Genomic DNA, 13,074 nt, shown 5'->3' with positions numbered 1-13,074 from the left:
AGGGTGGTGGGGTGGGAGCGAGGGAAAAGAATCTCAACACCTTGCAAAAAAATGATTTGTAAAAACTACCATTGAATTTATTTGGCAAAACAAATAAATAAAATAGTTTTTCAAAATTTATTTTGCTCTTCTTCCTCCTTTCCTGCTCATCCTCCATCTCCTTCACTGCACCTTTAGCAGTGTAGCAGTGAGAGAATGCAACCACCAGGTCTAAAGTTGCTCCCATGTTCTGCATGATCATCAACCAAATCAAGAAAAATCTGAGCTTGTTCCCCCTGTTTGTGTTCATCACATCTGGGGCACCAGGACTTCTCTATATGTCCTGCATCTGGTGTTGTTCAATCCAGATGTCACTTGGGACGGAAAAAGTAACCCACAGCCTTGGAACAAGCTGAATGCCACTGATCTGTCCACATTCTACTCAGTAAACGTAGATTACAGGAAACTGAAGACATACAGTCCAGTATTCTATGTGAAAAGTATCCTTTTTGCAGTTGCTGAGAATGAAGGTCTCCCAAAAGGCATCCACACAATCTGACACACAATTAGGAAATGCTGAATTTTTTCACATGTTGCATGAAATCATGTTGAGTTTAAGAGATGAATAAAAATGTGAAACTTGAAAAAAATTAATATGCTTAGATGGGAAGTATCTACCTAAGACAACATAAAAGATGAAAAACCTAACACCATAATGAACAAAATGAGTAATGAAATTTCAATTAAAATAATTCCACAAAACCTCCAAGGTCACAAACTATAGGGATCATGAATCAGAAATGAGCATCTACATTAATCAGAAAGAAGATGAATAATTCTGAATGACAAAAAATGTACAACCCCCCCCAAATAAACAACTAATGAAGTAGACATTCAATGAAGGGGGAAAAAGGAAGAGGAAATCCATTTGATTGAGCAAGAAGAGAAAAGAAGTGGAAGAAATATATAACTGGGAAAAACCAGAAGAGAGGAACTAATATACTAAATTCTAAAAGAAAGGGGGTAACAGATGATAAGAGGAGATCTGATATGAAAGGAAGAAAGTCACTGGAAACAGGCCAATCTAAAAGAAAAAAGATTAACGTCATCAAAGGAATTTAATAATTTAATACTGTGTTTATAACAGAAAAGGGCAAAATAATAACCTGATGTTCTCCACCCCATAACTACCTCAATTTAGAGGCAGATGGAAGAAAATATAAACCTAACTCTTGGAAACTGAAATATGGATGAATTAAACAATCCAAGTAAATGAAAAGGAATGACAGATTGGTTAAGAAATAAAACCCTTCTTATCAGCTGGTTAGAGAAGACACATTCACAACAACAAAGCTAAACACAAAATGAACTTGAGAGGATTGGAGAATGCCCTATGTATCAAGTGAAAAAAAAAGTTGTCATGATGCTATCAGACTAATCAAAGCCAAACAAGCAAAAATAAAAATAAATAAGGCAACTGTTATAATGAATGAACCTCTTGATGACAAATCAGAATCAGTTATAAATTTATACACACCAAATATCTTAGCATATAAATCCATAAAGGAAACTGGATGCAAGCCTTAAGAAGACATAGACAGTAAAAAAAAATGAGAAAAACTTTTAAAAGGCAAAAAAGAAGACATAGTGAAAAATAGAGACAATAGACTTTAATAAGAGCTAGTTCAGTGTTTGGAATACTCTGAAGGAAAGTGTTGGAGAGAAAAAATAAAGGTCTACAGAACTGTTGGGCTGACCTCAAAGTATGCCTGTAAAGATGTGCACTTCAATCTGTATTAAGTCACCATCATCAGCTCTGTCTTTGAGGCTTCTTTATCATAAGTCCTTCAGCATTGGTTTGAATCCCAACATTGCTGACAAATGGTACATTGTTCACAGATGATAATTTTGCAATACTGCTGCTACTTTGAATATAAGTACATTTTCCAAAGTCTTTCAGATTTTACTGTGAGGATCCAGTTCATCGTTTCTTATAGTAGAACAGCATTCCATCATAATCATGTACTAAAACTTGTTCAGCCATTCCCCAACTAAGAGGCATCTCCTCTATGTCCAGTTCCTTGCCATCAGAAAAGATCTGCTATAAATATCCTTGTAGATATATAGGTCTTTTCCTTCCTCTTTTTCATCTCCTCTGGAACATCAACCTTGGAGTGGTCTTGCTAAAAGATTTGCATGGTTATGACCCTTTGAGCATGATTCTAAATTGCTTTACAGATTTGTTGAATCATTTCACAATTCTTCCGGTGATGCACTAATGTCTCATTTTCTCCACATTCCCTCATATTTGTCATTTTCTCTATCTTCTTAGCCAATCCTATAAATATAAGGTGGCAACTCAGAATTATTCTAATTTGCATTTCTCCACTCAACAATGAGTTCAGACATTTTTTAATATGACCTTAGATAGCACTGATAACTTCATCTGTAAATTGTATCTTTTCATCATTTATCAATTGGAGAATGACGTTTACTTTTTATACATTTGACTCAGTTCTCAGTGTTTGAGAAATGAAGTCTTTATCAAAGAAACTGTGTCAGTATTTTTCCCCACAGTTAAAATTGCTAACTATATTCTCCTCCATTCTATTTCCTTCGCTCCTGTTTATTCTAATCCCTCTTCTTTCATCTTTTCACTCTTCAAAAGACTACCTCCTCCCTCAGTCTTCCCTCTCTTCTCTCTTCCCCCCCCCTTTTCTCCTGTCCCTTTTCCTCCTACTTTCTTGAATGGTGAGATAGATTGCTCTACCCAAATAAGCATGTATGTTTTTTCCTTTTTGAGGGATAAAAGTAAGGTTCATTCACTCTCCCTCAATTCCCTACTCTCCCCCTCCACTGCAAAACGTTTTTCCTTACCTCTTATATATGAAATAACTTACCCCATTCTACCTCCCCATTTCCCTTTCTCTGAACACATTCCTCCCTCACTCCTTAACATCCTATTTTTAATATATTATCCTTTCATATTCAACTCCCAACTGTGCCTTGTTTATATATGCTCCCAATTGGGCTCATAAGTGAGAAAGTACCTATGAATTATCAGTATCTTCTTCCCATCCAGGAATATAAGCAGCTCAACATTATTAAGTTCCTTTCCTGTTTACCTTTTTATAATAAACTTGAATCTCATATTTGGAGATCAAATTTTCTGTTCAGTTCTGATCTTTTCATAGAGGAAATGTTGAAAATCCCCTTATTCATTGAACATCCATCTTTTTCCCTGAAAGAATATATTTAATTTTGCTAGGTAGTTGAAATCATATTCCAAGTTCTACAATACCCAAGTTGTTAAATCTTGTTTTACTGACTGTGACTCCACTATGATTGAATTTTCTCTTTAGGACTTCTTGCAATATCTTCTCCTTAATCTGGAAGTTCTGAAATTTAGCTAGAGTATTCCTGACAGTTTTCATTTTAGAATCTTTTTCAGGAGATGATGGGTGAATTCCTTTTTTTTAGGTTTTTGCAAGGCAAATGGGATTAAGTGGCTTGCCCAAGGCCACACAGCTAGGTAATTATTAAGTGTCTGAGGCTGGATTTGAACTCAGGTACTCCTGACTCCAGACCCGGTGCTCCATCCACTGCTCCACCTAGCTGCCCCTGGATTCTTTCAATTTCTATTTTACCCTCTGCTTCTAGCATATTAGGGTAGTTTTCCTTGAACATTCCTGTCTTTTTTGGTATTTACAAGGCAATGAAGTTAAATGACTTGCCCAAGATCACATAACTAGTAAATATCAGGTGTCTGAGACTGGATTTGAACTCAGGTCCTCCTGACTCCAAAGTCAGTGCTCTACCCAGTGTGTCACCTAGCTGTCCTCCTTGATCATTTCTGAAAAGATGATGTGGAGGCTATTTTTTTTAATCCTGACTCTCAGGTAGTCAAATAATTTAAAAATTATATCTACCACATCTGTTTAGAGGTCATTGTTTTCCCAATGAGATATTTCATGTTTTCTTCTAGGTTTTCATTTTTTTTGTTTTGTTTTATTGTTTCTTGATTCCTCAAAAGTCATTAGTTTCCCTTTGCTCCCTTCTATATTTTAAAGCATTACTTTCTTCAGTGAGTTCTTGTATCTCCTTTACCATTTGACCAGGGCCAGTGCAGTCTGGCATTTTCTATAAAATTTGTTGTGTGTTTCCTTCATTACATTGCTGACTCAGTTTTTATAATTTTACCACATCACTCTCATTTCTCTTCTCCATTATCCCTCTACCTTCCTTACTTGATTACGAGACATTGTGGAGGCTCTTCAGTAAAGTTCTGTCTCTTCAGGAAAAAAAGGAGGAAATAGAGGCCAACTGGGGGGGGGGGGATGGGAAAGTCAACAGGAGGTTTTTAGCGCAATGCAGTCCAGGTCCTGGCAGCTAGAAAACAGCATAGGTCTGAGCAGCTAGATAACCAGCCAGAAGGGTGGGTCCCAACCCAAGAAATCTGAACCCCGGGAACATTGGGGTTAAAGATAGGATTGGGTTGGTATCAAAATACAGCAAAGGCATTACCTGGATATAAAGGAGGATCTAAACTTCTGCAGAGGCAACACCTGGGCTACATAGGCAACATCTTGGCCAGAGATAAGCCAGGGATTAGACCCCAGCCCCAGCACAAAAAACTTGGGTCAATACTCCTTATACCCAAGAGCAGAGTCCAAACAATTAAAAGGAATAAAAAAATTAAAAGAGTGCTAACCATAGAAATCTACTATGCAGATAGAAATAATAAAAATGCCAACTTAGAAGAAGAAAGCAATGGCAGATTACCTACATGGGAAGTTTCAAAGGAGTCTATGAACTGGAATCAAATTTAAAACCTCATAGAAGAGCCTAAAAAAGAATTTAAAAACCAAAGAAGAGAGGAGGAAGAAGAAAAAAAATGGAAAAAAGAAATGAGAGCCATGCAGGAAAATTATGAAAAATTGACCAAAGAAACCAACTTCTTTAAAAGTAAAAATAACCAACTGGAAAAAAGAACGTAACTCTTCAAAAAAAAAACAAAATTGATCAAGGAAACACAAAGGTAACTGAAGAAAATAGAACCCTAAAAATTATAATTAGACAAATAAAACCAATGAATCTAAAGGCAACAAGATTCTATCACACAAAGTCAAAAGGTTGAAAAAATTGAAGAAAAAATAAAGTATCTTTTAGGAAAAACAACCTGGAAACTAGATTATGAATTATTGATCTATCAGAAAGCCTAGATTAAAAAAAGAGCCTAGAGAATATCTTTCAGGGAATTATTAGAGAAAAACTATCCCAAGTCAAGAAGACAAAATAACCCTTGAAAGAATACACAGGACACCTGCAGAAAGAGACCCCAGGATAAAACTCGAAAGACTATCAGCCAAATTCCAGAATTCTCCAATAAAGGAGAAAATATTGCAAACAGATAAAAAGAAACAATTTAAATACACAGAAAGCAGAATCAGAATTATATAGGACTTATCAGCTTTAACATGAAAGGATCAGAGTCTTTGGATTACAACCAAGAATTTACTATCCTGAAGAATTCATCATATTCTGTCAGGGAGAAGGATGGGTGTTCAATGCAATAGAGGCCTTCCAAAATTTCCTGATAAAAGGACCAGAACTGAACAGAGAATTCCATCTTTGAATACAAAAGGAAAAAACAAATGTTAGTGGAGAACACTAAATTGTATGAAACCCTACAAGAGAAAGGTAAAACTTGCAACTCTTGAGATTTGTATTTCTCTTAGGATAGTTAAAGGGGTTAACATAGCTGAAGAGATTTTATTTAGAGAATATGGGTAGGGTTGGTTCTTGTCCTTTGTTACTGAAGATTAAAATGACATCACAATGTTTGAGTCAAATTATTATATTTCTGACTGTGGCTGATCAGACCAATACAAGTTCTGAATCTTCTACCACAAGTCAGGCACAAATAGTCCAGGTGGACACCTGGGGTATTTGCCCTAAACTTACATTTCCTTGAGCTACTTTAATTCTTCCTTGTTCATAGAGCTCAGCACATTCTCTGATGAGGGGACCCCTATGCTGGGTTATATTTCATGAAATAAAGACCAGTGTTTCCCATACCTTACAATGAATATTAAAGTTCTTAAGAGAGACCTTCAGGGTGTTCCAATACTTACAGATTTTATACATAATTAAATCAGAAGTAACTTTACTAGATGGAGGTCTGATATGGTACAATAGGGGCAGAGGTGGGATCCTCCTTAGAAGGATTGGGCATAAAGAGATTAGGAAGTGCCCTGATCTTAATCCATATTTTAGTTAATCAGGGTTTTATTATCATGGTTGAGTACTCAAGGGACTGGAAGAGAGTGTTCCCTATACTTCCAATGAGGAGGATTACAGGGCTATGGTTGGAGTACTATAGAGATGGAGGGAGAGAGTATACTTGGAGGAACTGGACATGAAAACATCATGAAGAGATATGCTTTCCTTGAAGCTTTGGCTTCAATTGGAAGAAGTAAGCTTGGAGGGAGGTTCAAATGGCTCATGAAAGAATCTAGCTTTACACGATGCTTTGGCTCATGAGGATTATGTATCCAGGGAGGAGTAAGGTACAAGTGATTATAATTTGGTGTGATTCATGACTCTTGAGAAGTGTATTTTTAATGAGATAGAAGAGGGGAGGATACTTAGTGACTGTGAGGAAATGCTGCTTATCAATTGATCAGTCTTTGGCTGTATTTTGATGAATAGTACTTCTATCAGGTCAGATGAAAGGAGTCTATTTTGACAAAGGAGATGTAAGTATGAGACAGGGTTAGAACAATAAAACCATAAAAAGAAGTATTATACTAGAAGAAGGCTAGGCATTAGTAGATGAATAGTACCTGGTAAAGAGGCACAAAGACCTATTACAGGAGAGGGAAAGAAGGGAGGGTGTGAACACAGAGAATATCCTGCTTAATAGATTTGGCCTAGAGAGGGAATAATATACATTCTCAATTGGATTTAAAATTCTATTCTACCCCATAGGGAAGAAGGGGGAAAGGGAAAGAAAAGGGAAGAAAGGATTGATAAAAAGGAAGGCAAAGGTATAACTGAAAATAAACTTAAAGTTAAAATTTAAAAGAAAAGTTAAAGGGGAAGGAAGCAAACCATAGGTGATGAGGAATAAGATGAGGAAAAAAGGACAACCAAGGAAAGATAACATGGAGGGACACACACGATTAGTAGTCTTAATTGTAATGTGAATGGTATGAACTCTCCCATAAAATGGAAACAGATAGAAGAATACATTAAAAACCATAATCCTATTGTATGTTGCTTAAAAGAAACACATTTGAAGCAGAGAGATACACATAAGGTAAAGGTAAATGGCTGAAGCAAAACATATTATGTTTCAGCAGAAGTTGTAAACAAAAAACCGGGAGTAGCAATCCTGATGTCAGACAGAGCAAAAGCAAAAAATATAACTTATTGAAAAGCTTAGAAAGAACACTACATCTTCTTGAAAGGCACTACAGGCAATGTAATTATTAATCACACACGCACCTAGTGGTATGGCATCCAAATGCTTAGAGGAGAAGTTAAAAGAATTACAAAGAAACATAGACAGCCAAACTATAATAATAAAGGACCCCAACCTCCCTCTTTCAGAACTAGTTAAACCTAACCCAAAAATAAACAAAAAGAAAGTTAAGAAGGTGAATAAAATCTTAGAAAACTCAGATATGATAGATATGGAGAAAACTGCATGGGGATAGAAAAGAATATACATTTTTCTCTGCAGAACATGGCACCTGTACCCAAATTGGCCATGCACTAGGGCATAAAATGTTTGCAATCAAATGCAGAAACACATAAATAATGAAGATGTACTTTTCAGATCATGATGCAATAAAAATTACATGTAATAAAGTTCCATGGAAAGATAAACCAAAAATTAATTGGAAACTAAATAAATTAATTTTAAACAATGAGTTTATCAAATAAACCATAGAAGTAATCAATCATTTCATCCAAGAAAATGATAGCAATGAGACATCCTACCAAAATTTATGGGATATAGCCAAAGCAGTTTATAGGGGAAATTTTATATGTCTAAATGCTTATATAAATAAAACAGAAAAAGAGATCACTGAATGGGGTATAAAACTAAAAAAGCTAGGAAAAGAACAAATTAAAGAACTCCAATTAAATACCAAATTGGAAAGGCTGGAAATCAAAGGAGAGATTAATAAAATTGATAGGAAGAAAACCACTGATCTAAGAAATAAAACAAAGAATTCTTTTTTGAGGGTAAAAAATAAAATAAACTTTTGATTACTCTGATTAAAAAAAAGGAAAATCAAATTACTAGTATCAAAAATGAACCCACTACCAATGAGGAGGATATTAAAGAGATAATTCAGAACTAATTTGCCCAACTGTATGCCAATAGATTTAATAACCTCAGTAAAATAGATGAATAGTTACAAAAATACGGATGACCCAGATGAACAGAAGAGGAAATAAAATATTGAAATAACCCAATTTCAGAAAAACTCTTGAAGAAAGCATGATTTATGAGTCACTGTTGATCAGCAAAAAGGGGGCTAACCACTGGAAAACAGGAAGTCAAAAGGGTACAGTCTTGTATCAACCAGGGGCTAGGTATCATTGAATGCATAGATGCTGTTAAGATGGTATTGAGTAATTAAAAGTGTCAAAGATTGTAGGATCATTTGGATGGGTCTGGGCTCAGGGAAGGCTCTAGGGAAAAAACTGTTATTGTGAATCTGGGGAACCCTCTTGTAGTGCCTGTATAGGAGATAAATCCTGTAACCACTGATAAAGCTAATTAAGGACATAGATACAACATCAACAAGAGAGCAATGCATTATTAGTGGCAATATTTAAAATAATAATATCCATAACTTTTTGTTTTTGAGATATTTCTGATATCCCTTGGCCCTTTAACTTTCTCAAGATGCCAATATTTTGTAGCATATGGAAAACCCAGCAGATGAGAATAGAGAAGAGAATATATCTTGGGACTCTGGTCTTAAGTTTTATTTATCTGAGGTTGTGGGAACTAATGATGATGTCCTGAAAACCACTCAGGATGCAGGCTTTGCTTGGGGAAAGCTCCCAACCAACTCTGTGAAGGCAGAAGACAGTCTTACAGTCCATGTTATCCAGAAGATCCTTCAGCTCCAAAGCTGCCAATCCCTTGGAGAGAAGCACCAAGGAGTTAACCAAAGTCATTTGCAGGAATATCATATCTATAAGACTCAGGTTTTAAGAGAAAAATTAGGAAAAAATTTTCCTGAACCCGAATTCCTGTCTGGGAGAAGAAAACAATACCCAAGAGTCCATATGCCCATGATAATCATGTTCTTGGGGTCCTTGGGAGAAAATTTCATTCTGAGTCTATGCATCGCGCAGAGAAACACAAGGACTTCAAGACATTCCTACATATTTAGCGCTCATTTCCACCTGAAAAGAACTCATGAGAGGACTCCTTCCATGCCACAGAGACTCTAAATTCAGTCATTTCTATACGGTAACTCTGTCTACTAGTATTATTTAATAACTCATGTGATTTACATATTGTTGGAATAGTGTATCATTTATTTTAGCTAAGATTAATAGACCCTCCTTTCATGGTTGGGATTTGTGCTAAAAATTATTTTTTGATCTTTTGTTCCAGGCTTAGCTTTTCCACTGGTAGCTCTTCTAATATTTATTTAATAATTTATTTTATTTTATTTATTTGTTTATTTAAGGCAATAGGGTTAAGTGAGTTGCCCAAGGTCACACAGGCAATTATTAAGTGTCTCAGGCCACATTTGAACTCAGGATCTCCTGACTCCTGGGCCTCTATCCACTGCACCACCTAGCTGCCCCTAGTAGCTCTTCTAATTCAATAAAGCTCCTTACCTGAGTCTTTTCTCTCAGTGTTGGTTTTGGCTGACCCCTTACTCTCTCAACTCACTTGGAAATTACAATCCATAAAACCCCAGAGATTGTTTAAGACACTCCTTTCTTCCTAGCATCCATGTTCATGCTTCCATTTTATATTCTTGAAATATAGTTTTAGATTCCAGTGTTTGACTTTGTACTTAATTTCTTCTCATTATCATATTTCCCCATGTCAATGATGCACCCTTTTTAAAAAAAAATTGGAGGTCTAAAAACTGGGAGTGTTTTATATAGTGGTTGTAGATTTTTTACTTATATTTCCTGCCTTTTCACACTTGTTCTCTTTGCACTCATTGTTTTGCATTTATAAACATTATATTAGGTTTTGCCACATTCTGCCCACAAACGGCTCAGAAAAGATTTTTGTACAGTGCTGGATTCAAGTTCAAAGTGATCCAGTTTGCAAAAGCGAATGGAAATTGTGCTGTTGAACATCAGTTTGGTCCTCCTCCAACTAAAAACAAATCTAAGACTGGTTACAGGAAGAAGAAACCCTACCGAAAACACCCTGTCAGAAGAAGACCATGAAAGGCAAGGCAGCAAAATGGCCTGATTTCGAGAGGGAACTGAAGAAATTAATTGAAAAGCAAAGGGCTATTGGAATTTCTGTGCCCGCAAATATGGTTCAGCAGGAGGTCAGAAGAATTGTTGATGAAAAAGAAGTGACTGATGTCAAAGGAGGACACAATTGGTGCTTCAGGTTCATGAAACAGAATGGACTAAGCATGTGTCCATGCACCAGACTTACCCAAAAGATGCCTGAAAGCTAGGAGCAGAGGGTCCTTGAATTTCATGATGAATAAAACTTTTCAGTAACTTTATGTAACGCATTTTTATTCAAATTTAGGGCCCCAAAATTAAGGTGTGTCTTATGCATGGGAGCATCTCATACATGAGAAATAAGGTAGATTCAACCCAAAGAATCTGCTTGCTCCTCATATAGGTGTCTGACTCTGAATAATGAATCTCTATCAATGAAGGAAGAGACCCATGAAACTGACTCCTTTAGCCAAAGGTTGCATAGAAAATAATGATGATGAAGGCACCTAGATGGCACAGTGGATAGAGCACTAGCCTTGGAGTCAGGAGGATGAGAGTTCAAATTCAGCCTCAGACATTTACTAGCTGTGTCACTTTGGGCAAGTCACTTAACCCTGATTGCCCCACATCCAGAGCCATCTCCAGTCGTCCTGATTCATATCTGGTCACTGGATCCAGATGACTTTCTTGTAGACAGGGAGGCTGGTGATTTAGTACAACATCTCCCTCACTCAAATCCAATTCGTGTGCTTGTTATAGCATCACCTCCCTGATGTCATGATCCTTTTTGGGAATGATGGACAAACATCACTATCATCATCATCATCATCATTATTATTATTATTATTATTATTATTATTATAGAAAATAAGACTTGGAGAGATAAAAATTTTCAATTGACGTCATATGCAAGAGGGATTGGATGGAATCTTTGTGTCTCTGAAGGGATGAGTGTTGAACAATGGATGAAAGTTTAGCCTGATGGTCCCCTCAAAGTTGCAGAAAGCCAGACTAGTGCTGAAGGTAATGAGAATCTTACAAAATGAATATCAAGGGCGGCCCTTTGAGAAAGGGGAACATCCTTAAATGAAGGGAGTCAAAGAGGGAAGATCACTAGTTATGGGCGTTGCCAATGACATTCCTGTTTGGATTTGCATTAGACTAAGTGGGGTCTTCTGTCTTTACCAACTTAAAAAATGATCTGGAATTCTAGGGGGGAGTATGATAGGTGACTTTTGCTCGGAGTCAGGCCCTGACTCTATTGCCAGTACCTGTAACAGATGCCAAGGTCTCCCTCTTCTGTGAAATTGGAGCTAGTCAAAGGGATTCATGAGGATTCTGGATCTGCTTTGAGACCTCTCTTAAGTCCTTGTAGTGCCTTTGTCTCTCTGACCAGAGCCTGGGAAGATATTAGAGACAGTGCATTCCTGCGGTCAGTTTAAATCTGTGGACTTTTTCTACCACAGACAGTGTTGTAGTACCTGAGGATTTGTGAGTCACTGTGGATCAGCACAAAGGGGCTAATCATTGGAAAACAGGAAGCCAAAAGGGCAGAGCTATGCACCAACCAGGGACTGGGTGTCCTTGAATGCATATATGCCGTGAAGATGGAATTGAGTAAGTAAAAAGTGACAAAGGTGCTCACCAGCAGTAGGATCATTTGGGTGGCTCTGGTCTCAGGGAAGACTCTAGGGGAAAAGCTGGCGGTGTGAACCTGCTGAACCCTCTTGTGGTGCTTGTGCAGGAGATAAACCTTGTAGCCACTGGTAAAGCAAATAAAGGTCAGAGATGCAACATCAGGGAGGGAGAACATAACTGCTTGGATAGAGGTTATATCAGTACCAATATTAACAGAGCAGTATCCATACTCTATTGTTTTTGAGCTGTTTCTGGTATTCCTTGGTCCTTTAAGTTTCTTAAGAATACCAATATTTTGTAGTGTGTGGAATACCCAGCAGATAAGAATAGAGGGGAGAATGTATCTTGGGACTCTGGCCTTAAGCTTTGACCATCTGGGGTTGTGGGGACTTATGATGATGGCCTGAAAACCACTCAGGATGCAAGTTATGCTGAGGGAAAGCTCCCGACCAACTCTGTGAAGGTAGAAGACAATTTTGCAGCCAATGTCATCCAGAAGATTCTTTAGACCCAAAACTGTCAATCCCTGAAGAACACCCTTGGAGAGAAGCACTAAGGAGTTGGCTATGGCCAACTGGATGAAAATCAGATCTATGGGCCTCAGGTTCTGGCCAGTGAAGAAGAGGAAACTGAAGAGATAAATTAGGAAAAAGTTTCCCTGAATCCCAATTCCTGTCTGGGAGAAGAAGGCAACACCCAGGAGCATATCCATAGCAACCGTATTCTTGGTGTCCTTCCAAGAAGAATTTCAGTCTGAGCCTGTGGGTATGAGAGAGAAACACAAGATCTTTACCACCATCCTTACATATTGATCACCCATTGTCACCCAAAAATACTCATGAAAGGGCCCCTTCCATGCCACAGGTAAAGACTCCAAATTCAATTTGCACTCTTGTTTGCTTGTGGTCATTTAATGCTATTTACAAATTTTTGGAATAGCGTATCATTTATTTTTTTAAGCTAAGGTTATAGGTTCTGTTTCATGGTCTGTATTTG

The 13,074-nt window shown here is 37.2% G+C and overlaps 1 protein-coding gene and 1 pseudogene across 1 annotated transcript; one reads left to right on the top strand and one right to left on the bottom strand.

Annotated features, from left to right (window-relative positions):
• The first annotated feature begins 224 nt into the window (after nt 1-224).
• LOC141510259 (cytochrome c oxidase subunit NDUFA4 pseudogene) lies at nt 225-538 on the top strand (annotated as a pseudogene).
• An 11,340-nt stretch (nt 539-11,878) lies between these two features.
• Nucleotides 11,879-12,790, bottom strand: LOC141510248 (vomeronasal type-1 receptor 1-like). The gene has a single exon (XM_074220239.1). It carries the CDS (start codon nt 12,788-12,790, stop codon nt 11,879-11,881), a length of 912 nt encoding a protein of 303 aa, XP_074076340.1.
• Nucleotides 12,791-13,074: the final 284 nt, after the last annotated feature.

The sequence above is a fragment of the Macrotis lagotis genome, chromosome 1 (assembly GCF_037893015.1).
Source record: "Macrotis lagotis isolate mMagLag1 chromosome 1, bilby.v1.9.chrom.fasta, whole genome shotgun sequence".
Taxonomy (NCBI): Eukaryota; Metazoa; Chordata; class Mammalia; order Peramelemorphia; family Peramelidae; genus Macrotis; species Macrotis lagotis.
Note: the sequence above shows the minus strand (reverse complement) of the source record. Positions and strands in the feature narration are given on the sequence as shown.

Bases quoted from the DNA above. Each gene is read 5' to 3' on its own strand.
- LOC141510248 (XM_074220239.1), bottom strand. From the start codon at position 12,790: ATGGATATGCTCCTGGGTGTTGCCTTCTTCTCCCAGACAGGAATTGGG.